At 32.5% G+C, this 26679-nt stretch overlaps 1 protein-coding gene and 2 long non-coding RNA genes across 6 annotated transcripts; 1 reads left to right on the top strand and 2 right to left on the bottom strand.

The window, feature by feature from the left end:
* Positions 1-8620: 8620 nt before the first annotated feature.
* Positions 8621-14311, bottom strand: LOC107903406 (sufE-like protein 1, chloroplastic/mitochondrial). 4 transcript variants are annotated; one of them, XM_016829444.2, is made up of 3 exons: positions 14106-14311; positions 11154-12294; positions 8621-9055 (listed from the first exon to the last, which is right to left on the bottom strand). In XM_016829444.2, the coding sequence occupies exon 2, from the start codon at positions 12181-12183 to the stop codon at positions 11161-11163; it is 1023 nt and encodes a 340-aa protein (XP_016684933.2). In that variant the 5' UTR covers positions 12184-12294; positions 14106-14311; the 3' UTR covers positions 8621-9055; positions 11154-11160. The 4 variants fall into 4 exon arrangements, with proteins under 4 accessions (XP_016684933.2, XP_016684932.2, XP_016684934.2 ...); XM_016829443.2 differs by lacking the exon at positions 8621-9055 and adding an exon at positions 9863-10233 and having other exon boundaries at positions 11159-12294; XM_016829445.2 differs by lacking the exon at positions 8621-9055 and adding an exon at positions 9863-10122 and having other exon boundaries at positions 11159-12294.
* A 1143-nt stretch (positions 14312-15454) lies between these two features.
* On the top strand, positions 15455-16724 carry LOC107902891 (uncharacterized). The gene is made up of 2 exons (XR_001685623.2): positions 15455-15552; positions 16227-16724. It is a non-coding gene; the product is annotated as an uncharacterized lncRNA (long non-coding RNA).
* Positions 16725-17474: 750 nt separating this feature from the next.
* LOC107903407 (uncharacterized) lies at positions 17475-20330 on the bottom strand. Its single transcript, XR_001685792.2, has 4 exons — positions 18977-20330; positions 18673-18864; positions 18514-18562; positions 17475-18401 (listed from the first exon to the last, which is right to left on the bottom strand). It is a non-coding gene; the product is annotated as an uncharacterized lncRNA (long non-coding RNA).
* Positions 20331-26679: the final 6349 nt, after the last annotated feature.

Below are 26679 nucleotides of genomic sequence, written 5' to 3'. Positions count from 1 at the left end.
GTGGTGAAGAAGTATGAAAACGATATGTGCATGCTTAATAAGATAAGTATCCAACTTGTAATTTTAGCATTTTTTTTTGTTGTTTTAAGAAAAATGGTTTCGATTGGTATGGGTGTTATTGTCAATGCAGGAGGATGTGGGTTCGAGTGCGTTGAAATGTATTATCCTCCTATTTATGGATTGAGAGGGGAAATGGGTAGTTTTAGGCATTTTATAAAAAAAATATTATTAGAACCTTAATATAATATGGTAAACAAATCTTCCTTAAACCTATTTCGGGAGTATTTATTTGGCAATTACCGAATATATTATTTAAGAAATTTTTTATATTAAATATATTAATAAAATATTGTCAATTCAAGCATGTTGCATTTTCGATTTTGGGAGTGAATGCTTCTATATCTCAAGGCTCTTATCTGGGGCTTCCATATTTGGTTGGTAGAAATAAGAAACAAGTTTTCAGTTTTATAATAGATCATTTGTACAAATACATTTTCAGTTAGAAGAATAGACTTCTGTCTCGACCGGGTAAGGAGGTAGTTCTTAAGACAGATTGCACAAGCTATTCCCGTTTACTATATGAGTGTATTTCTTTTGACGTCAAGTTTATGTGATGACTTACTATAACACCTTACACTTGGTTCGGTCACTTAACCCGAGCTATAAGGTAATACAACTCTTAAACATCGTTTCCATTCTATAAGCCAACATAATAATTTATAAATGCATAAAACAACATTAATACAATTATGATGTGATTTACAATTAAAATCAGACATTAATTACGCATATGAGATCCAAATAAAAAGGCTGAACCAATTGACTCGAAAATTGCTTAAGATTGGTAAAAATAAAAAATAAAGACAAAAATGAACAGTTGAACAAGTTGAATTAATTTAATATGTTTTTCTTAAAATTTTTATGAATTTCTAATTATTTATTTAATTATTGTTGGTCTATAGTCGAACAGATTGAACTAGTCAAATTGGAAACTAATGATTTGAATTGTTCAACCATAGATCCAGTTATTAAAACACCGAATATTATATAATGAGATTGTAGCATATTATCATCTAAATATTTATATAAAATTTTTAATTTTCAAGTGATAATGTGGTGCAATTTTAAAACACCACATCATCAAACTTTTATAATTTTCAAGTTCAGGAACTAAAATAACGAAACAAAGTACGTACTAAAATGAATTTATTTCCCAAGTTTAGGGGCAAAAATGAAATAATATTACCCCAAAACAAAAAGACAAGTAGCGCTGAGCCGGAAAAAATGGCTCGGAAACAAGATATCTTCTAGAAGGCTTATAAGTAAAAAGAAGAAAAAAATCAGAAAATTAAGAGTTAAGACAATACCTGCAATAATGTCGGAATCAAATGGAAGAAACCAGCAGCAGACAAAACAGCCCACACTGTTTTTTTTTTTTTATAAATATATTTTGATATTTATTTTTCAGATTCTCTCTCTTAAATATCGGCACCCACATCTTCTAGCTTTTGACCCTTATAAATACAAGATTCATTCACCTGTGACCTACCTAATTCTTTATGCTCTCATCCCTTCTTTCCCCAATGTATGCAACCCTCCCTTCCCCTTTCCTCCCTAAATCCATCCACGCTTTCTCCCCCAACAAGACTTCATCCTCCCTGAGGACTTCGGCACAAGCGGCGTCTTTCAAGTCGGCCACCGCTACTGAAAGCAATAGCGCGGCGGTGGCTCTGGCGGGGAGTTTGTACGAGATACTGAGGGTGGAGAGAACGGCGTCGTTGAACGAGATCAGGACGGCGTATCGAAGCCTGGCCAAGGTTTACCATCCCGATGCGAACGGATCCTCATCGGACGGCCGCGATTTCATCGAGATTCGTAACGCTTACGCGACATTGTCGGATCCGACGGCCAGAGCCGTGTACGATATGTCGTTGGGGGTACGTGCGAGACGGGTTAGGACTCGGGCGTACCCGATCCGAAGATGGGAAACCGATCAGTGCTGGTAGACCAAAAAAAAAGAAGGAAAATTAGGGATTATTCCCCCTTTTTTGCAATTGATGTTTGGACACAAATGCTTTGTTTCATAGGCGGGAATTGAGTAAATATACATTTTTTTATCCCCAATTATCTTAATGTATTATTATGAAGAAATGACTATTTATGGTTCTTCCAAGTTTTTAATGGAAAAGAAACGAAGAAAAGATGATTTTTTTTAAAATAAAAATAAGTCTATATACTACATTTTATATCTTTTTTTTATATAAAAATATCAAAATCTATAAATTTATAAAAGAAATTTAAATATAATTTTGCCTGAAAGTTAAAAAATCTAAAATTTCAAAAAAAAAATCTAAAAATTGACTAAATATTTTTTAAAAAAATTAAAAAATGCAATAAGCTTTTAAAAATAGGTAACCTCTCAAAATAGTTATTTTTATTTGTCTCAAGTTGTATTTTAATCACTTAATGTTATGTTTTAATCACTTATGTTATCGTTTTGTTACGAAATGGTCACTCTGTTGTTAAGATGTTTTACCTTTCAAACGACAATTCGATGTGGCAGTTAAAATATGTTTTAAATGCCAATGTGGATGTTAATCCAAGTAAATTAATTAATTTTTTAATTAAATAAATTTAATTAATTGAATTTTCTAAATTAATTAAAGGAAAATGTTAATTTGGTTTTCCGAAATAACCAAACCCAGTGCATCAGATTAATCCTTGAATTGAAAAAGAAACCCTTGGTTTCTTTTATTTTTAGTTTTCATTTCCATTCTAACTGAAAAAATCATTCATTTTCATAGTCATCTTTGTTGAATAGAAACAATAGAAATCAAATTGAGTGCTCCATCAATCAATTGGATTTTTTATTCAAAATGAAAGAACAAAAGATCGATTCAATAGAGAGTCTAGGCATGGATTACAGTAAATAATGAATTTTTTGTTCTTTATATAGATTTTAGGTTCAGATATTATATTTTTCTTTTTTTTTTGGCAAAAAAGGTGGTCCATCTTTTCATTTTTTCTGTATATGTGACAAACAAAAAGGACATAGTCAAACCAATAACGTGACTAAAATGATAACGTTTTAATGGCAGATATTATGGTTTAACTGTCACATCAGATTGTCGTTTGGAAGGTAATAGATCTTAACAACAAAATGACCATTTCGTAGCAAAACGATATCGTAAGTGACTAAAATGTAACATTTCAAACATAAGTAATTAAAATGTAACCTGATGCAAATAAAAATGACTATTTTAGTAGTTTACCCTTTAAAAAATAAAAAAAATCATTAGTTACAAAAATAAAAAATAAAAAATCTTATATAATTTTAAAAACAAATGTTAAAAATTCAAGAAGAAATCATAAATAAAAATAGGGTTAAGACAAATGCATGTTTAGCTTTATCTTCTTTTTAAATGCACCATTACACATATTTAAATATGCGATGAAGGTTTTCCAAAATAAAATATGAGATGTAAGGTGGATATGTATTTGTATAAATTCATGTTAGTTTATGATTTGATTAGGATTTTTGTTGACACATTGATACCACAATGAAGGAGTTTAGAGAAGAGAATGATGGATGGTATGGAAGTTGGTTCACCCAGTCAGGGTGGAGAGTTAGAGGCTAAGGAGAATAAATGTGGGAAGAATGTTGAAGATAAGAACTTCAAAAAGTATTGACATAATGTAGGCTTAGTATTTTCAAGAGTCGATCCCCTTTTCATTGTTCTTGGAGGTACTATAGAGCGCGTGGGAAGGATGCCTTTGATGGGATGAGAATGTTTGTGACAAGATAGATCATGTCCTTCATTCTGATTCTGATGGGATAAAGCAGTTAAGCCTACGTGATGTTTGGTGACCAAAGATTCCACGTTCCCAATGAAGATCAGACGATTCGTTGCCCAAATATTCCTTTTAGAAGGATTAGTTCACAGATGACCTCTCAGCTTGTTAATGGTAGGCTTACTGTTTAGACATCTCCTAGGCTTGCCACGTGCCTTATCACGAATAGGGTATAACAATATTCCCTCCCTTTGAGTCAAGAGGAGGGTTATAAAGTGACCTTCCTCGAAAAACTCTGTTATGATAACTTCTCTCCAAGTTGTTTCGAACCGTGGCTTTATTCTATGATGAAACGTTAATTTCCAAAGTTTGGGATTGTCATAAATGTACTTTGAGGGCTATGCTTTTAGGGAGTCGTGATAATGATGAACAACAGTCTTTTGAGACAAGTGGTAAATTTCTATTGGGTGTCACTTGTTCTTCAAAACGATGTGTTTTGGGAGATAGCTCTATATATTCCAGGTTGTAATCTCAAAGTTATTTTTACCTCCTTTTTTGTTTTGAAATTACTATAACTGTTATAGGTGATTTTCTTGTTTCTATTAATTTTTTTCAACGATTTTTGCATTATAACGATTTGTTTACTTCGTTTCACCTTGTGATTGTTCTTATTATTATTATTAGAGCAATTTTTTGTACTTTTGTTGAGAAAATGGCCAATGGAGGTGAACAGTCCGGTAAAAGTCAAAGCAAAGGTGATGAGCTACTGCTACAAAATCCGAAAGGGCATGTGATGAGCCTGTTGTTAGCCTCAATTATTTGTTCTCCATGACCCATTGGGAAATGAAAAATTTGCTACTATGCTGTGGTTTGTTCACCAAAGATCACAAATGTGAGTTTAATATCTTAGAAGGGTTGTATCATCTAAGTAAGGTCTTTAGCCCTGATTCCACCGGTGGAAAACTCGAGTTCTACCTCTCACTATTTCTTCTTAGAGCGAGTTTCACACTTCCCTTCTCAAACTACATTTGAAATGTTTTGTATGACTTCCACGTAGCACCAGGTCAACCGACGAGTCTTTCTTGATGGCTACTTTTGGTTTATTTACTATGGCTTGCAAGAAAGGAATACACCCTTCCGGTCAGTTATTTTGATACTTTATTTTTTGCAAAAGTTGAATGAAGACTGATTTTTGAGGTTATTTTTTGGGACTTGCTTCTACTATCCACGCTTGTAGGATATTCCTAGTGGTTCTCGTTTCAAGATGATGAACCAAGAGGAGTCATTTGTGGTCCCATTTGAAATCACTTTGAGAGGTGTTTTCAAGTACTCTCTTGAGGAGAGGGGTGTTAGCGGGTATACTACCTAAGATATAACAGATGACTTTGATAATGATGAGACTGTGCCCTTAGCTTCTTATGCCTTTCCCATTCATGTGAGATTCATGTTAGTCAGATGTTTTCGAGGAGCAACTCTAAAGCCTATCTATTATATCACCAACCTGTGCTACCTTCTGGACCGTGAGAGGGAGGTGTCACCAAATACCAACCCAATCATTTCTTAGCTTTGAGGTTCAAGCTTGAGTTGCGCATCTTTAAGCCCCATTTGGTAGAAAACTTTTGCCGTTAAAATGTCAATAGAGTTGCTTGTATCAATTAAGATCCTCCTGACCTAAAAGAAATAAATATTAGCTGAGACCATCAAGGGGTCTTCTCATTTTACATCCAAAACTTTTTTCTCATCACACTTTAAGAATCGAAGATTCCTATGGGAAGATTTGGGCTTCTTGGTTATGGAGAAAACTGATAGGATACTTCCCATATGAGTCTTTCACTTAAAGTTCAATGAAACCCATTCTGCATGCTTGCTCCCTACCAGAACGTCAATGATTCCTTTAAATGGCTACTTATCCTATCATTGCCCTGAGATCATGATTGTCCTATTTCTTTGTCCTAAACCTTATTTGACTGATGGGGCTCTTGAGCCAAGAACTACCTGAGATGCTTCTTCGAGATAGTAGTTTCAATGGCATTATTTAAATGCACACATTGTTCGGTTCAATACCCCCGAGCATTGTGGTACTTCTAATGATGATTGGATTTGTTGCAATGCTCACTGAGCGGGAGATGTGGGGCCACTTCCAAGATTCTTTGGTTTTTTACTTGGTCAAGTATCTAGGTTGAAAGGCAGTTAAGCTCATGATAGGTCCTGAAGTGGTTGTATGAAACTCTGGGTTGCAGATCTCGCCTTCCCTTATAATTACAGATGGGTCCTTAACGATACATGGCTTAGATATTGTTCACTCTCTAGCTGTTTCTCTAGTTTAATTGGTTATAAGGTCCATGTCTGCATCTGCCTACCTCTAGATTAGTCCTTAGTTGTTGATAACCTTGAAATATCTTAGGAGGTGATCTTCATAGATAGTTACTCTAGCAGGATGCTAACGCAGAATAATCAACACGTGCCTTTTCAACCTCATCTCTTTTTGAGAATTTATGTACCATTTTATAATGGTGGGAAAGTTTGGTTAGATTATTCACAACGGTAATGTGCCTTAAATGCTTATGAGAGGTCCTAGCTATAAAAGCTTGACTGTCCTACTCATTTGTGACTCCCTTCGTAATCATGGTAGCAACACTAAATCTTTTAACATAATCGCAGAGGGATTCTTTTGCTTCTTAACGAATGGTCATCAAATATGCTAGGGATTACTAGAGGGTCTTATTTGCCAAAAAAAAAGCTCATGAACTATTCAACTAACTGCTCAAAGGAGTGGATTGATCCTTGATGCAACAATAGGTATCACTGTCGAGCTATTTGCGAGAGGGTCCTGGAGAAAACTCTATATTTTACCCAATTGAATGCCTCCAATATGTTCATATGGTTATTATATTGGGCCAAATGGTCTTCTGAATCCCTCAATCTATTATAGAACAACTTTGGAAGCTTGAAGAAGTTGGAGATGTGGTTTTTCAAAACTTCAAGTGCTAGTGGCTCATTGGAGTAATTCTAAACAGATTTGTCTGTTTTCATTCATTTTACTTTTTGCATTAGCTCTACCTTGAAGGTCTTGAGTTGTTCCTCTACAGAGATTTTGCTCCAAGAGTGTTGGGATATAGTCGAGAGGTCAACATTATTTCTTCGAATGTTTTTCAGGTTATTACACTTTCATTCTCTACGGAGGGCAGACTAAGCCTCATCTTCTTGTCGAGCAAGATTGTCTAGCTTGGAAACCTTTGATGTTGCCCTAAGTTCGACAATGAGTTGTTCATTCTGGGCATTCCTTTGGTCAAAGATATGTTATTTTTTCTACTCCTTGAAGCGACGTTCTTGCTAAGAAAATTTCTCTTCCAGATGTTGCAATTTCTGTTAGGTCTATGAATCATGAGGTTGAGGACCTGATGCCTATTGATGGGACCTTTGGTCTAATGGGATGGGAATCGTAGTCGACAGAGGAGATGTGGTTGTGAGGCATGTTACAACTTTTTTTAAGTAGTGGCTATATGGTCAAATGGCTTAGGAGGAGTCACACTAGGCTGTGATTGATATGTTATAGTTGTTGATGGAGTAGCAGTGACTGGAGGAATAACTCCTGTTGGTGCAACTTTCAAAGCCTGTACCAACTATTATAATGTGGGAAGGATGACGCTCGCATACTGTAAATGAAATCCTAGGTAGAGGGAGAAGGAAGGGTTTGTGCAGGATTTAGGTCAATGGAAATACTCGAGACTAGTGGGATGGGAGTGCTTTGTGGAGCAGAGGGGTAACACTTTAAGATTGAGAAGTTATGTCGTCCACGCTCACTGCACAAATTATTGATAGAACAATACAATAAGGAATGAGTTCAAAGAAGAAAGTGGTAGATGCTATGGAAGTCGATTCAACTAGTTAAGGAGAGAACTGGAGGCTAAGGAGAACAAGGGTGGAGAGAATGCTAAAGATAAGAACTTTAAAGAGTATTGGTAAAATCTAAGCTTAGTATTTTCAAGAGTTGATTCCCTCTTCATTGTTCTTGGGGGTATTTATAGGTTGAGGTCCCATGTAACATGGTGTTAATACGTTGAACTTGAGTAGAAAGGATGTCTTTGATGGGACGAGAATGTTTATGATAAGATAAATTCTATCCTTTATTTTGACTTTGATGGAATAAATTGAACCCACGTGATGTTTGGTGACCAAACAATTCCATATTTCTAATGAAAATCAGGCCATCCGTTGTCCAGACAGTCTTTTCAACAGAAATGAGTCAACAAATGATGACAGGCACCTCCTAGACTTAATTATCATTTACCTTTAACCATATTAAAGTGAGCTTAAATGTGATGATATTACAATTCATTAGTTTTAGATTTAATCACATTATATAAGATCATATATATTTTATATTCAAATGATAAAAATGAAAATTTATTTATAATGTTAGTAATCATTTTGAATTTTTTTAAAAATGAAAATGCTAGTTATTATATCATATTAATAAGGATTAATTGGATATATTAATTAATTTTTTTAAAAAAAAGAAAGAATATATATAACTATTTTTATAATAATTCAAATCAAACTAATTGGTCCTTAGAAGCTTCTAAAAGGCAGGGAGTCCAAATCAGTTTGCTTTCAAGTTTCTCCTCAATAAAATGTTTGTCTGTCAAACCCTACGTGCTTAGTAGTTGTATTGAACTGAATTACGGTTTGGTCATATCGGTTTTGCCTTAGATTAATTCAAAATCCTACCTAAATACATAATGCAAACTTTAACCACTGTTCCAAATCGGTCCTCTAAGGATAATCTTGAACTGTAATAATTCACAAATACCAAGCCCAAACGGAATTTTCATGCAAGTTTCCCCCAACAATTAATCATTAACAATCAACCAGAAAATAAGGTCACGTAGGTTCAAAAAGGGCTTTTGATCTATCTAAGTTACTTAAACTCAGAGTTCTAGACATGAATACACCATTGCAATAACCAGAAGGACGGAAGTTGGAGAGCTTAAGTATGTCTTAACCTCTGATTTAATGGTGAGGAAAAATCAAGGGTAGAAATAGTAAAAAGTGGGGAGCAACATATCTTTTACAATAGAGTGAAAAGATGAATGCTAAATGCAATTTAACATAATGGGTTTTCTTTCTTTACCTATAAGACACTTTGCAGTCCCTCAATGTTCACTGATAAACTGTCTACCACAAGGCTCAAGACATAATCTTCACTTAATTTATCATGATTAACAAGTAAGGCTTTGGAGTCACACAACAATGACAAACACTGCACGTTAAAGCAATAATATTATACACCATTGTAATCGCCAGCTCTCAAGATTTGCCAAAGCTAATCATTTTACATAAAAGATACGATGAACTAAGCAATAAGTACCCACACAACTAACCATATAGTGAAAAAAATTTAAGGATCAAGTGCAAGATGTGGATCATCCATTGGGACATTGATAGTATGCCATAAACACATTGCATCAATTTTCACCACTGGTCTCTTATCCAAGACATTCTGATTGTTTTAATTCCCCTAATCTAACTCTCAATACAACCAATAATGCCCTACTTTACATTGTAAACTTACAATTATAATCTATATTATAGAAATTGGAGGGTAAAAGTACCATGAAGGCCCTTGTATTAAGAATTAAATTCCATTTTGCCTCCTTTACTAAAAAAAATGGACAATTAGTCTGTGCACATAAGATCAAAGAATAAACTGATCATTCTATTAAAAATTCCATCTATTTCTATTGTTAAAAACTGATTCCTGTATATCAACATAAGGTACACGTGGCATGTCATGTGTAACTGTCTAGTTATTCCGTTAGCTACCTAAGTTTTTAACAATAGAAATGGATGAAATTTTTAACAGAAAGAACCAGTTTGCTCTTTAATCTAACGTACAGGGATCAATTTGCCCATTTTTTTAATACAGGTGCAAAATGCTATCTAACTCCTAGTATAGGGGTTTCTATGGTACTTTTACCAAAATTAGAGTAATAGTCAAATGTTTAGCTCACATGCGATAATCTGAAATAAAATTGCTAGCAAAGAGAAGAAAGAATGCACGAGTATGTAACACCAATATAAATGACCAATTATGTTTCAACAGCCTTAACAATGAAATTTAATGATAGAACATAATGAACACTCATTTACATATTTGATAGAACAGAATGACGTGAATGTACAAAGAGCAAAATAGAGGGAAAGGATCAACAAAGAGATGTATTATTTATCATATACATGTTAGTTAGAGCTCCTCATGCAGTATTAGGCCTTGAAGTCCATACAACTCACAGCTGCACATTTACTTCAAATCATAGCCCTGAGCTTCTATATGAAAAACCATGAACATGATTGATAATAATCTTTTTTTTTTTTTTAAAGTTATTCAAACAACCGACTAACAAGAATCCCGTGTCTCAATTAAGCACCTTCTAAACCCTACAAAGTAAAACATATCAAATGTATTATAAAAGACCATATTTTTCACTAGCCAAGACAGCTCTTCATTTTGCTTCAACTTGATTATGTTTAAATAGCCTTTAAATTTAATGAGAGAACAAGTGAACAACCATGTTTTAACATATTAATAGAACAGAATATCATGATCTTTTATTGCTAACATGGTATGAATGTTCAAAGAGTTAAACAGAGGGAATGAATCTACAAAGAGGTGTATTACTTATGGTTAAAATATGCCATAAGTCCTTGTAATTTTTGTAAATTTAGAATTTAGTCCCTATACTTTTTAGATTTCAAAATTCAAGTCCAACTATTAACACTGTTAAAATTATTTTGTTAAATTCAAGTTCATTACAACATCATTTTTTTAGTTATATTACTACCAAGTACTTTTTATTCAAAATGTCACAGTAGCAAATTTTACAAAAAAAATTAACAATATTAACAATTAGACTTGAATTTTGAAATATAAAAAGTAGAGGCACTAAATTCCTAGAAATAAAAGTACAAGGACAAAATTTCAAATTTGTGAAGAGTACAAAGACTTATGGCATATTTTAACCATTACTTATCATATCCATGTTAGTGACAGTCTCTCATGTAGGATTAGGCCATGAAGTCCCACACAACTCACAGTTGCACATTTACATCAAATCAAATTCCTAAACTTTTATATGAAATTCCAACCAAGGACACTAAGAACATGACTGAAAACCCTTGGCATCGAATAATTCGAAACGTTATCCAAACAGAACAGCCAAATAGGCAGTTATTCATAAAAAATCCAAGGAACAATCATCTCATTTCTCAATTAAGAAGAAGCTTTAGGAAGCCTACAAAGTAAAGCATATGAAAATTTATTAAAAAAAGTATATTTTTCATTAGTCATGAGAAACAAACATACCTTCATTTTGCTTCAACTTCAGATGGTGTCTTTGCCACTATAGACAAGGCGTGCAATCCACTTTGCAACTCCTCATCCAACAAACTATAAACTAACCTATGCCTTTTAACCAAGCTCTTCCCTTCAAATTCTTTGGACACAATTCTGAGATTAAAATGTGTTTCCCCATCACTGCCCCTCACACCAGCATGTCCAGCATGTTGATAAGAAACATCCTCTACTTCCAACTCAATAGGACTAAGCTCCCTCTCTAGCTTCTCTTTGATCCTCATCCCTCTACTTCCCAATCCACTTGAATTTTCTTCACTACCATTTTGAGAACTAGCTACAACACCTGAATTCTCATCAACTTTTGAATCTAAACTTGTGTTTTCACTGTTATCATTCACAATCTGACCATTACCTGAAGACTCACTACCTTTTTCAGCTTCAATAAGCAGTTCAAGTGCTTTCCTTTGCATCAACTTCAACATGTTCAAAAACCCATTATTCCTTGAAGGTGTCAAGCTCTGTTGCAGCCCAAGGAGCACTGCAAAATCAGGAGAAACCCTCAAAACTTCTTGGACAGGCCTTCCGGACAATCCATTAACAAGCAAAGCAGCAAGCCCTTTAGTTAAAACAGAATCAGAATCAGCTTGGTAAACAACATTCTTATCTTTATCGAGATAAGCCCTGACCCAAACCTGAGAAACACAGCCCTCAACTTTGTTCTCCTTAGTTTTGAACTGTGTATCAAGTGGATTCAAGTTTTTTCCATAAAACATCAGCTGCTCGTACTTGGCTTTGGGTTCTTCAACAGATTGGAAAAGCTTGATTATTTCTTGGAGCTTTGGAGGGAGTTCTTCTATGGGCTGGAGCTGGGTGGAACTCGAGGAAGATGATTGAAGTGGAGGTGGGGATTTAGTAGGGATATTTTGGAAAGAGATGGATGTGTTGTGAAAGAATGAAAACTTAGAGGGCTTAGAAGGGGAAAGGAAGGGCTTTGATAAATGGAAACATATTGGAAATTTGGAATATGAAGCCATTTTTTAATGATTTAAAGCGCAGGCAGATGAGATGAGAGGAATCGAACTACCTTATCAACCAAAGTTTCGCCTTCAACAATCTCTGTTATTACACCACAAGCTAGTTGGAGCCTGAATAAGAAGAATTAATGGTTAATATATATATTTATATATATTCCCTTAATTTAACTTAGCAATTAGGTCAATTTTGGTTTCTGAACTTGGATGATGTGGAATAATCTTAGAATATCACAATCAAAATTTAATGGAATTCAAGTTCAAAGACCAAAATTGACTTAGCTGCCATGTTAAGCGTCAAAATGGACAAAAACAAATGCAGCTACCAAAGTGAACTTAGTTACCAAATTCATGAGACAAAAAATTACATTAAACCAAGAAATTACAGCAAGCTCAAATTATGATTGAAGTAGAAAGTAAAACATTCATAAAAATAAAATAAAAAAATCATCAGTTATAAATCAATCATAAGACCATACCTCTAAGCATGGTTGTACAAGATCAAATCGATAGCTTCAACCGAGAATCGATTTGTCCGATGGTTTAAATATATAAGTTGAATCGAAAAATCCGATTAAAAATAGATAAAATCGGTTTTTTTAATTATTTTGTAATTTTTAACAAAAAGTTGAGATCTTTTATTATGTTTTGGATTATTTCACCCATTGTTGTAAGATCATGATAGTACTCCATGTAGCAAGTAAAACATTCATAAAAAAAACATCATCAGTTATAAAAAGACATTCTTTGGAGTTTGGGTGTCTTAATTTTTTTCTTCAAAAATTTTGGTCTAATGAATTTGAGGTTCTTTTTTTTTGGAATCTCATGCTTATCACAAGAACAAGTAGGTAAAATAATAAGCTTGAAACCTTTCGTTTCTCGAATACAAATAGATATAAATTCAATTTCTAAATTACATTAAAATGGGTAAAATTAGTAAGATATACCCCTTCGTTCTGTCTTGATTCCTTTGAAATGCCATTATATATTCATCAATAGAAATTTATCATTTTATCTAGAACAAGTATATATGATTATTTTCTAAAAATAATTCAAAAGGTAACATATCATGTCTTTTTGGTGTATGATTTTTCTCTCAAACAGTACTAAAACAGTGGTTATATAGATAAATTAGTTTGAGATTATTATGTCCATCATCTAAAAAGAATGCTTATTATAAGAATAATGACTTCACCATTTGCTTTTCTTTCTTTTGTTTTTTAAAACTAATTCATAATTTATTTTAACTTCCATAATTATAATAAAAATTTATCATATTTTGTTAAAATTAATTAGCATAATTCATATATATTGCAGCTTGTTGAAGGATTGGCTCTCTTTCGGGAGAAGTCTTTGAAGCATCATCCACTGAGCAGCTGACCGGACCCTCAAACAATGGAGGTATTGTGCCCGGGTGTCTATGCTCGGTTTTAGACCCGTGTTTTGTCTCCCTACTCCAAGGAAAACCCAAAGGGGTTTACAGAGTTTGACTGCAGCGCCTAATCCACCAAGGAAATGTTTTTAGCATTTTTGGCCTACCACTTAGCATAACACCTCCACTGTTAGAGGGTCCGGTCGACAGCCACCACTTCAAAGACTTCTCTAGCCGATTCCTCTCAAGACACCTCATGTTTTATTTTTTCAACATGCCTCTAAGACACTAATCTGGTAATAAAAAACACTATTAAATCTAAAAGAATAGTGTTAATGGCATCAGTTATGTTAATTTGACTAAATTCATCTCCAAACAACATAATTCAAGGATTAACTAGACACAGCAATAAAACCTTCAATACCCAAAAGAAAAAATCTTGCATAGACACGAAATTAAAGACAAAAATTGAAACATCAATACATATAAATGAATCCCAAATCATTCGAATTGAAAACCAAGAAATATAGAAGCAATCAAAGATAGAGCTGACCTGAATTGGATTTGGAATGCTAATTCGTCCTTCAAAAGAGATAAAGCTCAGTTTGGGCACACTGAATATTTGTCCCTTTAAAAAGGAGTGAAGCCTCAATAGATGCTGTGTGGAGCCTGGAAGGAAGCAGAGATGGCGACAACTAATAGCAGGCCACCAAGAAGATGAATAACCACAAAACTGTCCTTTCAATTTTGGGTTTTGATTAAATGAGTTCTCTTTTCTTTTTCTTTTTTTAATTGTAGCCCACATGCCTACCAATGAAAAGCCCAATATTATTGGTTTATTTATGGTTCTAGTCCTCTATACTTTAATTTTAAGACATTTAGTTATTATATTTTTTTATTTGAAAATATTGGTCCTCCTGTTTTATAGTTTAGTTTATTCATGAAACAGCTTTCGATGTCACGAATCTACAAACTAAGATTCAAATAACTTTTTTTTTTATCTTTGACATCAACCGTCAACTTGGATCTAATGTATGCCTTTCTACTTATCAATTTAGCTCATTCGAGTTCTGATCAATTTAAGTTTAGATTATACAAGTTTTTAGAGACGGGTTATCTAATATTCGAATTATTTTAGTTTCGAATCATTTTCGGTTTAGGTCATTCTAAATTTAGATTCAAATATTTTATACTTAATAATCAAATTCGACCGAATTAGATTTAATTTCAAGTTAATTGGTTTAAATGACAAATCCATTTTTTTGTCAATTTAGCTCTCAATGTTTGCATCTTTTGTCAATTTTGCTCTTATTCTTTTTTTAAAGCTAAATTTGACCATTAGCATTTCAAAAGGAGTCAATTTTTTTATATTTAATAATCAAATTCAATTGAATTAGATTTAAAGTCAAGTTAATTGGTTTAAATGACAAATCTGAATTTTTTATTAATTTAATTCTCAACGTTTACATCTTTTGTCAATTTTGCTCATATTCTTTTTTAGTTAATTTTGACCATTAGCCTTTTAAAATGTGTAACATCTTGATTTTAGGCCTAGTCGGAATAGTAGTTGCGGGATCACAAATCCAACATAGAAAAATTTATATTATTATTTTGATGTCTACAATATGATAATAAAGTTGTGTAAAATTTTCATAAAGAAATTTTCTCGTTTGAGTGCTCAATTTGATAAAAAAGACTAAATCGCGTAAGGAGCAAAATTTGAGGTCTAATTGATAAAGGCACTAAATAGCTATAGAATTGAAAAGTATGAGCTCTTGCATGGAATTATACCAATAGAAAAGTGAGGAGACAAAGATGGACATGTAGTAGGTGGATTTGGTGAAGTTAGTAAAAGGTTAAATTGGTAAATAAGTTAATAGGTATAATAAGACAAAATAGCAAAAGCTATCCTCTTTATTTTTCTTCTTTAACCGTAATAGAGAAAAAAAAATGGCAGCCATGGAAAGGATTTCATTCGGCCAAGCTTTGGAGCTTGATAGGTGAGTGGTTTTTACCTCCTTTTTAATTATTTCTATATTTTCGGAATCGTGGTAACTTGATTTAGCTATTTAGTGTCTTTATCAATTAGACCTCAAGTTTTGCTCCCTATGTGATTTAGTCATTTTTATCAAATTGAGCACTCAAACGAGGAAATTTCTTTATGAAAATTTCACACAACTTTAGTATCATACTGCAGACATCAAAATAATAATATAAATTTTTTAATGTCGGATTTGTTGTCCCGCAACCACTATTCCGACTAAGCCCAAAATCAAGATGTTACAAAATAAGTCAAATCGTTTGTTTAATAGAAATGCTAATTAGAATATTAATTTTTAATGATAGTGGTATGACAACCCGTGTGTCAGTCCACATGTAGTTTATACTGACATAGTACTGTTTGTCTATATGCCACGTAAAAAATAATTTAAAATATATAAAATATTTGGAAATTAAAAAATAAAACATTCATAAAATTAAAAAAATAGTGTGAAGTGATAACTCTCATCTTTAGATTTGTTTTAGTATAGTTTTTATAGCATTTTAGTAGGTAATTTTAGCATTTAGATTAATTTTTAGTGCATTTTATAGTTTTTCAGATTAATTATGTTTTTTTAAAAATCATTTTTAGAGTTATTCCGGATTAGTTGCTATTTTTCTCTGTATGTTGTAGATTTCGAATAAAGAACGGAAGGCTTGGAGCATAGAGTAAAAAAGTAATGAAGAGAAGTTTTCCGCTCCACCGGATTTCAGTGCGGTGGAGCACAATCTTTAATTTAGAATTTTCAAACAGCAAGCAATCTACTCCACATAATTCTATGTTCAGTGGAGCAGAACGATTAAAACCCTAAAATTAAGGGGTGACGTGATTTAAGGAAAAAGAGGGGAAAAAGAGTAAGAGAATAAACTTGGAGGCTAAGAAACAATTCTCTCACACTAAGGGGAACTTCAAGCTTGTATAGATGAGAAGAAAAAGAGATCCATAATGCTCGACATCAATTCGATAATTATTTTTCTCTCTAGATTATTGCTTTTTACTTTGTATCGATGCAAGTTTGTTGTGAATCTTTTTTTTTTGTATGTGATTTTCTCAAATCAACATGACTAAGCTTAATTTTCTTGAAACAATGATGGATCCTATTTTTAGTTAATTAATTTATTCTCTCTTCAATTGTTTTGATTTTTGTTAATTATCTATTCAAGCCCGTGCTTATTTAATTTGGTTACCTGATCACCAAGTTGCATTAATTTGATAATTTTGATTTGTCTTGGAAGAGAAAATTAAGGTTTAGATTTAGACCTAATAGACTAGGATTATCTTTAGTAGTGCAAACGAATGGGTTAATTTGTGGCTAGGAAAGGAATATACATGATGCCCTTTATCAACCCAATAGGTTTATTCGTAGTGACTCAGCCCAACTTGCCTAGCATAAGAATATAGCTAGTGGGGAAGGGGGATTAACTTAGCTAGATACTCGAAGGGTCTAGCTAATGCCATTGAATCTTGGGTTAGTAATTACATAGATTGAACAATTGAACGAGAGATAACTGATTAACTAAAATAGGTGAAGTTAGAGTCCCAAGATCTTAAAATTGATTGAGAAACTTAGTAATTTTCATTGTTTTAGTTTAATAAAATATCTTTAACTTGTTTTGTTTAATTTTAGCAGTAACTATAATTTATTTTCTTGATTTTGATTAGATAAAACTAAATAGTTGGTACTTAGCAACTTATAATTTGGTCCGCATGAGAATGGTATCTTCTTATCACTTTATTACTTGATTCGGCACGTGCACTTGCGTGATGAATTTTCACACATCTTGAAGCATATGTGGATTGTCATGTGAGCTAATATGTTTAAAGATTTAATATTTTAGTTAGTATTTTCGTTAAAAAAATTAGTCTAATCCGATTTTTTTTAAAAAAAATTTGAGAGCCAAATTTAACTAAAAGGGAATAAAGATCAAATTGACAAATGATATAAATGTTGAGAACGAAAATAAATATGTGATACCACTAAAACGTAGACCAAACTTCATATTGTAACACATTTCCTCATGTGGTGCTGCTTTAAACACCCGAAATTGCTTGTTGAGATTCTCATCCACCTCCAAAGTTGCAGCAACGTTACCATATTTGCATCATCACCACCATGAACCAACCAACCACTAATAGGCACAAGGAACGACAAAAAAATCATTTACCTGTAGCGGTAATTGGGAGCTGACCAGATGGTGACTATTTGGTTATTCAACATCTATTTTTACCCTTCCATGACCAACTGATGGGCACGACATATATAGTCGGTGTTGTTGGTGTGGTTGAACAAAGAAATGTTGGTGTTACCGAAGAGGAAATCTGTATCACGCAGACTCAAAGCCCAACCATCGACGACATCTTCTGGATCCGACCACAACAAGTCACACATGGCACCATCATGAGGTACTAACAAAGAAATGTTAGTACGTATGTTATGATTAATCTTCCTTGTGAATGAAATTATCAAACTTCTTCTTCTTCTTCTTCTTCTCCATTTCTTTTATAAAATTCATTGTCACTGCCAAGGTTATGACAAGCAGAGCCTACAAAGATTCACTAGTCGAGTTAGGAAAGCAAAAAAATGTGAACACTATGGTGGGAGCCGAGGGCACTAGATTCACACAGTTGCATGAGCAAATACAATGGTGCAGGAACAATTAGAAAGCCTGCAAGATGAAACCAAAATTCGTAAGTGGTGGGAAGAGCAAAAAAGTAGTATCGATGCCACATTTGTAGAAACACAGAGATATATTAGTAGAATATTGGAGTCATTGACCAAAAAGGGAGAAGAATCCTCCTCCAATACACCTGAAACACAAAGAAACAACATGAATCAGGTAGCTACTAATACCTAATCAAAAGCAGATAAAAAAAAAAAAAACCAATACAAGTCATTGTTATAGATGAGCATGAAACTTACACCATCCAACTTGGGGAACCAAACTAAATTCCCAATATGAACCCAAATCCTGAAAAAAAAGATACCAACAAAATACAAGACTTGGTTACACTTGACAGTTCATCTGAACCTCCATTACCTGAGACAAATCAAAATAACAACGCTGCTACTGCTAAAAACCTTGGGGTGGGTCAAGAAATGTCAAAGATATTTCTCAATGTTTTCTGTAGCTGAGGATCTGAAGGTTGATATTGCTTCCATGTATTTGGTGGGAAAGGCAGAGACTTGGTATGATGGCTATATTTTGCAAAAGCATCGAACTACTTGGCCTGAATTTGTTGTAGATCTTTGTCAGTGATTTTGTGATAGGACCTGTGCAGATGTAGTTGAGGAATTCAACAAGTTAGTTCAACAGAGTATTGTAGAATATTACCAGGAGAAGTTTTAAGAATTAAGATCATTTATGCTTCAGTAAAACCCTCACCTGGAAGAAAATTATATTGTATCCAGCTTCATCAGTAGATTGAAGGAAGAAATTAAACACAGGGTTAAGGCCAATAAGCCTTCTTCTTTAGCTACTGCTGGCATTGCTGCCAGGCAAGCTAAATTGCATGAAATGTCAGTACAGATTGATTACCAAATTCAACCAAACCCTCACCCTAACCTTTCCTCAAAGGACTTGTCCCAACCTTAGAAATCAAACCAAGGCAGTTCCCAAAACGGAAAAGCTTTTTTGGATTATAGAAGAGCCAACGACCTCAGTTTTAGGTATGGATAAAAGTTTACTCCTGGCCATCAATGCAAGGTTAAATATTTTAATTCCATGGAAGAATAAATAATAGAGGAAAAGGAGGTTGCAACTGAAGAAAAAGAAATGATGGAACATTGGAGATATCTATTAATGCCTTGATAGGGAGTGTTGGACACAGTACACTCAGAATATTAAGGATCTATTAAAGGGAGGCCTATCAATGTCTTAATTAATAGTGGAAACACTCACAACTTTATTACCCCCCAAGTGGGCCAAGGAAGGAGTTGAATTAGAACGAACTCATCCTTTGACAATAACAGTGGCCAATGGTGAGGAGCCATTTAGCACAACAAAATGCGAGCACATGATTTCAGAGTACTTTCTCTAGGAGGGAGTGATATGGTACTTGGGGTTGATTGGATGAGGCAATTTAGTCCAGTGGTTATGGATTTCAATGCTATGACTCTTAGTTTCCAGTGGAAAGGGCAGACTATAACCTTAAAAGGGGGCCAAAAGAATCCTGGATTGAAGGCCATTTCTGGGGAGAAGTTGCAGAAAATAGCAGAAAAAGATCCATAGATGACAGGGGAGATGTATATGCTTACTTTAGAAGAACTTGAAACAGAAATTCGTAATGATTTAAACAAATTGTTAAATGATTACTCTGATGTGTTTGAAGAGCCAAAAGGGATGCCACCAGTAAGGAGCCATGATCATGCCATTGTTCTCAAGCCAGATGCCTAACCAATAAATCTCAGGCCCTACAGATTTCCTTATTACTAGAAGACTGAATTGGAAAGGCAAATTTCAGATATGTTGTCTTTGTCTATCATTCAAACTAGTAAGAGCCCTTTTTCCTCTCCTTGTTTATTGGTTAAGAACAAAGATGGTAATTGAAGATTATGTGTGGATTATAGACAACTAAATACTATCAAAGTAAAAAACAAGTTTCTTAGTCCAATAGTTGAGGATTTGCTGTATGGATTTACTGGGGCTAAATATTTTTAAAGATGTTCTTAAGGTTAGTATATTGCAGATCAAGATTAAGGAAGAAGATATTCTTAAAACTGTATTTAAAACCCACCATGGGCACTTTAAATTTAAGGTTATGCCCTTTGAGTTAACAAGTGCTCTAGCAACTTTTCTTTCCTTGATGAATGAGGTTTTTGTTGAAAAAAATGGTTTAGAAAACAATGTTTTAGGCACAATAGAAGTTTAATTTTTCTTAAAATTAAGTGTTTATGATATTTATAACAATAAACCCTTAACCGAAATTATATTTGTGCTTTATATGAGGGATCTAAGTCGATCCCAATTTTCTACCATATAGCCTTCTCCGCTATTCTTGAACCCTGAATTGCTTTGAGTGTGGGTCCAAACAAAACAATCAATGCACAAAATAAAATAAAATTACCATTATTTTTCTGACAAAATAATGATGCTAAATGATTTATGTAAATAAGTTAGCTCATAGTTCCTATTTATAGAGAAACAGGGCGTTACATGTATTGGGTACAATTATATGTATTATCTAAATTTTTATCCAACACTTATAATTTATCCAACTCAATAACTATTTTCTGTTTTTAAAATTATTATTTATTTAATTTAATTAATTAGCTTAATTAAAGTAATGACAACTTTACTGTATTAGAATTTATGATGAAATATATTTAATTGTCTCATTCAACAAACCTATTATGACTAATTAATTTAATTCTCATTTTGAATTTCAATTATTTAATTACAATAAATTAAATAATAATTTGAAGAAATTAAATTAATTTCTTTAGTGAGAAAACACATTCATTGTGAATAATGATACATGTGATCTATTTCTCTTATTTCATCATTTTCATTTATTCCATATCATTGGTTCTACATGCAATTTGTTTTGAGTTATCTCGAGCTAGCGAAGAGACCGATCGGGTATATATAATTAGGACTCAAATAACTTGTAATTAAGTTTCGACTCTTTACTTATTAATAACAACATTATTAGTCAAGAAGTTATTTCACTAAAGTATTACGATTGAGGTCTCCCCATGATGTACCATTACAAAATATACTTTTCTAAGTGCTTGTCCAATGACTTTCTCACAAGTGTGTTACTTGTTGAAAAAATTGGTTTAGAAAACAATGATTTAGGCATAACGAAAGTTTAAAATTTTCTTAAAATTGAGCCTTGTGACATTTACAGTAATAAATTTTTAATCAAAATTATACTTATGCTTTGAACAAAGAGAGTTGATGTGTCGTATTTTGATATAACAAATTAAGCTCTTTACACAATTAAAGAGCTTGTTTTAAAGTAATTGGTTGAGTCTTTTATAATTTCTTTTTTCCATACTTAGGTTAGGCTTTATTTTTAATTGCAATTTTTATTTTATTTTCTTTTATTTTATGCTTCTATAAATAAAAATGTCAATTACATGTATCTATGAACTTAATGGTGGCTAAGATATTTCCATGGACTTAGTTGAGGAGAATGAGGAAGTAAATGAGCAAGTACCTACAATGTTGCTACCTTGGGAAAGTGATGTTGCAACCTGGAGTTCTCTAACCTCAAGCTTGCGATATCACCTATGCATGTCATGACATTGTCTGCTTTCCATTAGCAAAGGAGATGGCCCTCAAAGCCATAACATTCGACTCTCAATGTTGCAACACTGAGCTCTTTGATGTTAAGGTTGCGACATTTGATCTTGTAATGTTGTGACATCGGCCTTAGACTTGGAGTGAAGAAATCGAGCAAGGTCTCGACCTCAACCTATCAATGTCATGACCCAGAGCTTTATGATGTCAATATCGCGACATTGGTCTTGTAATGTTGCGACATTGAGCCTTACGCAACCAAATTCAAAAGGGCAACATAAAGACATTTTGGGTGAAGGTTACTTTAATTAAGTTTATTAACAAGGATATTTTTGTAATTGATGCATTAAAAATATTTTGCCTACAAATACTACTTCACTAAGCTACTTGAAAAGGAGATTAGAGTAGGGACTAGAGTAAAGACTAGGGCAGAAAACATATTTTTACTTTTAAATTTTTTATTTTTATATTTTCTCTTTTCTTTTAGAATAAAGTTTATTTTTTGTTGTTAAAATTTCTTGCTTTTGTGAACGCTTTGTAAAAAGGAGAAGATTAAACTCCAGTACTTCACAAAGATTGACAGGTTTGAATAAGCATCTCCCAAGCCTTTTACTTTTTTTATTTCGCCTATAATGTGTTTGATGAAATGCCTATTTGATTTTTGAGTTTCAATCATGTGCTAATATCGTTTGTTTGTTGAATGATGGGTTGACTGCTAAATTACGTTGATTTCTATGCTTGATTAGTTGTTTGTTCAATTGTACTGAATTGTTTAATACACTAAAATTGACACATCTAGTGGAAAATCTAGATAAATGAGACCGAAAGAAGAGTTTATCATTAATAAGTTGGTAGAGTTCATCCTTCATCAACAGCTCCCAAATGTTGTGTAACTTTCGATGGGTGAATCTACATAGAAAAGCACACTAAAATAAATATACTATATATATAAGCACAAATAAAAAAATTATTGAATTCCTCCATAACCGGGGCAATCCATGTTTAAACTATGCATAAAAAATATATAGAACAATCCTTGATATATCTTGTTGAATTTGAGCATGAAAAGATTGATTAACAATAGTTGAAATGATGATAGATTTATGATAGATGTGTGTGCAAATCGTAAGTGAAGATCCTTAGTGAAAATAATAAATAAGTGAGTATGCATTAATAAAACATGAACATGAATAATAACATGATAACTATGCATAAATGGATTACATCATAACATGGTGATCTGAATCATAAAGAAAATGATGAGTTATCTACTATGCATATATGTATAAATCTAATGTACTAATGTGAGTTGTATGATAAATGAATCATGGTGGGAACTATGTTTAATTATGCTAAGGTATGTCTCAATAAAGATATATGAAAATTTTTATAAATAGGAGTGAGATTTCATTTAGATGATATATCAAAAAATTGTAAAAAAATATTTCTATTCTTCCTCTATCTTCTACCATTCTTAGATTGTTTTATAAAAAATCATTGCAAATATTCTTCATAGAAATTGATTTTCTTGTTATATTCTACTCAGTGCTTAATGGACTATTTACGTTGTGCAAAACGCAAATAGTTATGGGCCTTCATTGTATTTTTAAAGTTTATTTCCTTGAAACGAATTTGCACACCGAGTATAGAGGTGGGGGCGAATAGAACCTTAAAGATAGTCATTTGATACAGGTCTTGGAGTCTTATTCTATTGATTCGTTTTTCTATTCGAGTTATTGCTCGTGTTCTGTCATACTCCATTCGTGCATTTGAGATTTTCCTCATTGAAGTTCTGGAGAATAATGTCACATAATACATTTTTTTTAGTATTCTTTATATCCGGCTACCCCTCTCAACAATGTCATTTCCAAGGTTCGAACATTCGTATCAAGAATGTAATATGCCTTATCACTGCACCCAACACTTATTGGTATCACATAATAAATTTTTAAATATATATACATGCATGGATGGAATGAAACTCATCCAATTAAGTTCATCAAAGCCGCCAATTTTTTAAGGCTAGAAAACTAATTGACTTGCAACACATTTTTGGATGAGTTTCTTGTATTTTTTAATCTTTTGGGAATTATGAGTTTTAGACTTTTGGATTTGTGTTTAAACCATATTGAACTTACATTTAATATCTAATTTTAAGTTGTTTAGAATTTTTTATGTTCCTACTTGAGACTTCTTGTTTACCCAATTTAGGAGTTCCATTGTAATTAGGATTTCTCTTTATGTGGCCTATATATTCATTCAATGTTACTTAGCTTTTCTTTTGTTAATAACTCTTCAAGGTTGAATCTTGCTTAATTGTTCAAGAGTAGGGAAAGTCTTTCGCACTTCAAATTGTCAAGGAATCTTTTTAAAAGGTTAATTAGAGTCTTTAATTGAATTTTTTGAAATCTTTATTTCAAAGGGTTGAATTGGACATATTTTTCTATCCAATTTGGTTTATTCTTTTAAGGTGATGCATAAAGCTAAAAGAAAACAATTTATTTTAGAATAATCCTGAGAATAATGTCACAAAATATATTCTTTTTAAGGTATCACATAATATATATAATATAATTGTTACTATATAATCCTTAATGCTCAATACTTTCAAACTATATAAAGCTATTTTTTATACAATCATAATCTTTGAAACATTGTCAATTGAGTCTTAGCTCGATTGGCATGAGCATTGTTGTTAATGCAAGAGGATGTGAGTTCAAATATGTTGAAGTGCATTATCCTCTTATTTATTGATTGATGAAGGACTATGGAAATTGATTTAGACATATTTTGTATTTTAAAAAAAAATAAGTTTAATATATGTATAGTTTATTTAAGTTATTGGGTTTATATTTATTAATAAATAATATTATGCATAATTTAATAATGGTCAAAATGTGCTACTAGTCCCTGTACTTTCATGGACTTAGAATTTAATCTATGTACTTTTCATATTTCAACATTTTAATATATGTATAGTTTATTTAAGTTATTGGGTTTATATTTGTTAATAAATAATATTATGCATAATTTAACAATGGTCAAAATGTGCTACTAGTCCCTGTACTTTCATGGAGTTAGAATTTAATCTATGTACTTTTCATATTTTAACATTTTAATTCAATAGTTAACCTCATTAAACTTCTTCTGTAAAATTTACTGGTTTGACAGTTTGAAATAAACAAATGCTCACTTTGGTAGCCATGCAACAAGAAAAGCTATATTGTAATTAACCTAAATTTAATAAAAGAATTTTAATAGAGTTAACAAGCGGACTTGTATCTTTAAATTTGAAAAGTTGAGAGACTAAATTCCTAATTATTGAAGACTACATAGATTTGAAGCACATTTTAATCTTTAATAATATATGTATAGATTTTAGGCCCAAACTCAACTGCTTCAACCTATACCAATAATGTTGTATTATACGCACCTGAGACCTTCTTCCTCTTCGATCTAATAATTTGATCATAGATAGCATTCTCTCTGCAACATGTTTTTTTCTAAATAACTCTTCACCACCCTTAAATATAAAAGCAGATTGGATCAAAACACGACGAGTTCGAGAGCTTAAAAGCCAAAAGCCCATCTCATAATAACCAACTCTTAGGAGGAAAAGGAGGCCTAATCCCACAACACAAACAAACCCAACCCTAAAGTCCCCCATGAGTTAAGTTATTCGCATAAATATGAAAGTTTATAGGAAATTGAAGAGGGTTTAGGCAAAAATTTTAAGTTAAAAAATTGTATTTGAGTAAAAAAATTAAACCTACTTAATATATGGACAAAGTTCGAGCTTGAACATAAAAATTGAGTATGTGCCTAGAATTTTTTTTAATGTATGTTATATATTATATAATTTATAATATATAAAAATTAAATTTATAGTAATAAGTATAATTTAAACATTGAAAAAGTAATTTTGATATTTTTTAAAATTAAAAAAAAGTAATATGAGCGTATTTAAAATGAGTTTAGAATAATTTTTTTATAAATATAAATAAATTTAAATAAAATTTTAAGTTTACATTTTAAATCGAATCGAAATTGAATAAATATAAAATATATTAATATTATGTGTAATACCAATACAAATTTAACCCGGCCCATAAACATGGAACACTCAAAGTTTAGGTCAAACCATAAAGCAAAATAAAAATTTGTGCATGTTGTGTTGTTGGATAAGGAATTGGTAGTTAGTTAAAAGGGTAAAGAAAAGGGAAACAAGCAAAGCAAGAATCTCTCTCACAAAATCCCCTTTTTATTGCTTACCTTTTAAGCCAAATTCACCTTCTTCTTCCTCTTCAACCCCCCTAACGTCCAAGTATTTTCATCCAGTCCTTTTCCCCCTTCCATTTCACGTTTTCATCCTTCTCAGATCCAAAAACCCAACCCATATATCCCTTTCTTTTCTTTATAAACACCATAAATCCCCCCAGAAAAAAGATACCCATAAAGCTTTCCCCCTTTTTATTTGGTTGTTGATGAGAAGATGTGTTGTGGGAGAGTATGCATGCTGTGCACTTGTTTGATTCTAGTCGTGGTTGCGATTGGGCTGTTGTTCGGCTTTGGGGTTTTCAAGAATGGGTTTCACAAGCTCAAAGATACATTCCATGAAGATTACTGTGATCCTAAATTGTCTTCTTCTTGTGGAAGACCTTTCTTGGGTTATGCAGCTCCTCCTCCTTTCTAATTTCCTTGTTGGGATTTTATCTACTACAATTCCATTCTTATTTGGTTGTTTATATGATTATCCTATTGTCTCTAGATGTAGTGTTTGAACTTCATTTTTACACTATAAATTTCAATCATATTTTACAAATAAGATTGAAGATTTGCCT

This window comes from Gossypium hirsutum, chromosome D05 (assembly GCF_007990345.1).
Source record: "Gossypium hirsutum isolate 1008001.06 chromosome D05, Gossypium_hirsutum_v2.1, whole genome shotgun sequence".
NCBI classification, from domain to species: domain Eukaryota; kingdom Viridiplantae; phylum Streptophyta; class Magnoliopsida; order Malvales; family Malvaceae; genus Gossypium; species Gossypium hirsutum.
Note: the sequence above shows the minus strand (reverse complement) of the source record. Positions and strands in the feature narration are given on the sequence as shown.

Excerpts from the sequence above, each read along its gene's own strand:
- LOC107903406 (XM_016829444.2), bottom strand. The coding sequence starts at position 12,183 with ATGGCTTCATATTCCAAATTTCCAATATGTTTCCATTTATCAAAGCCC.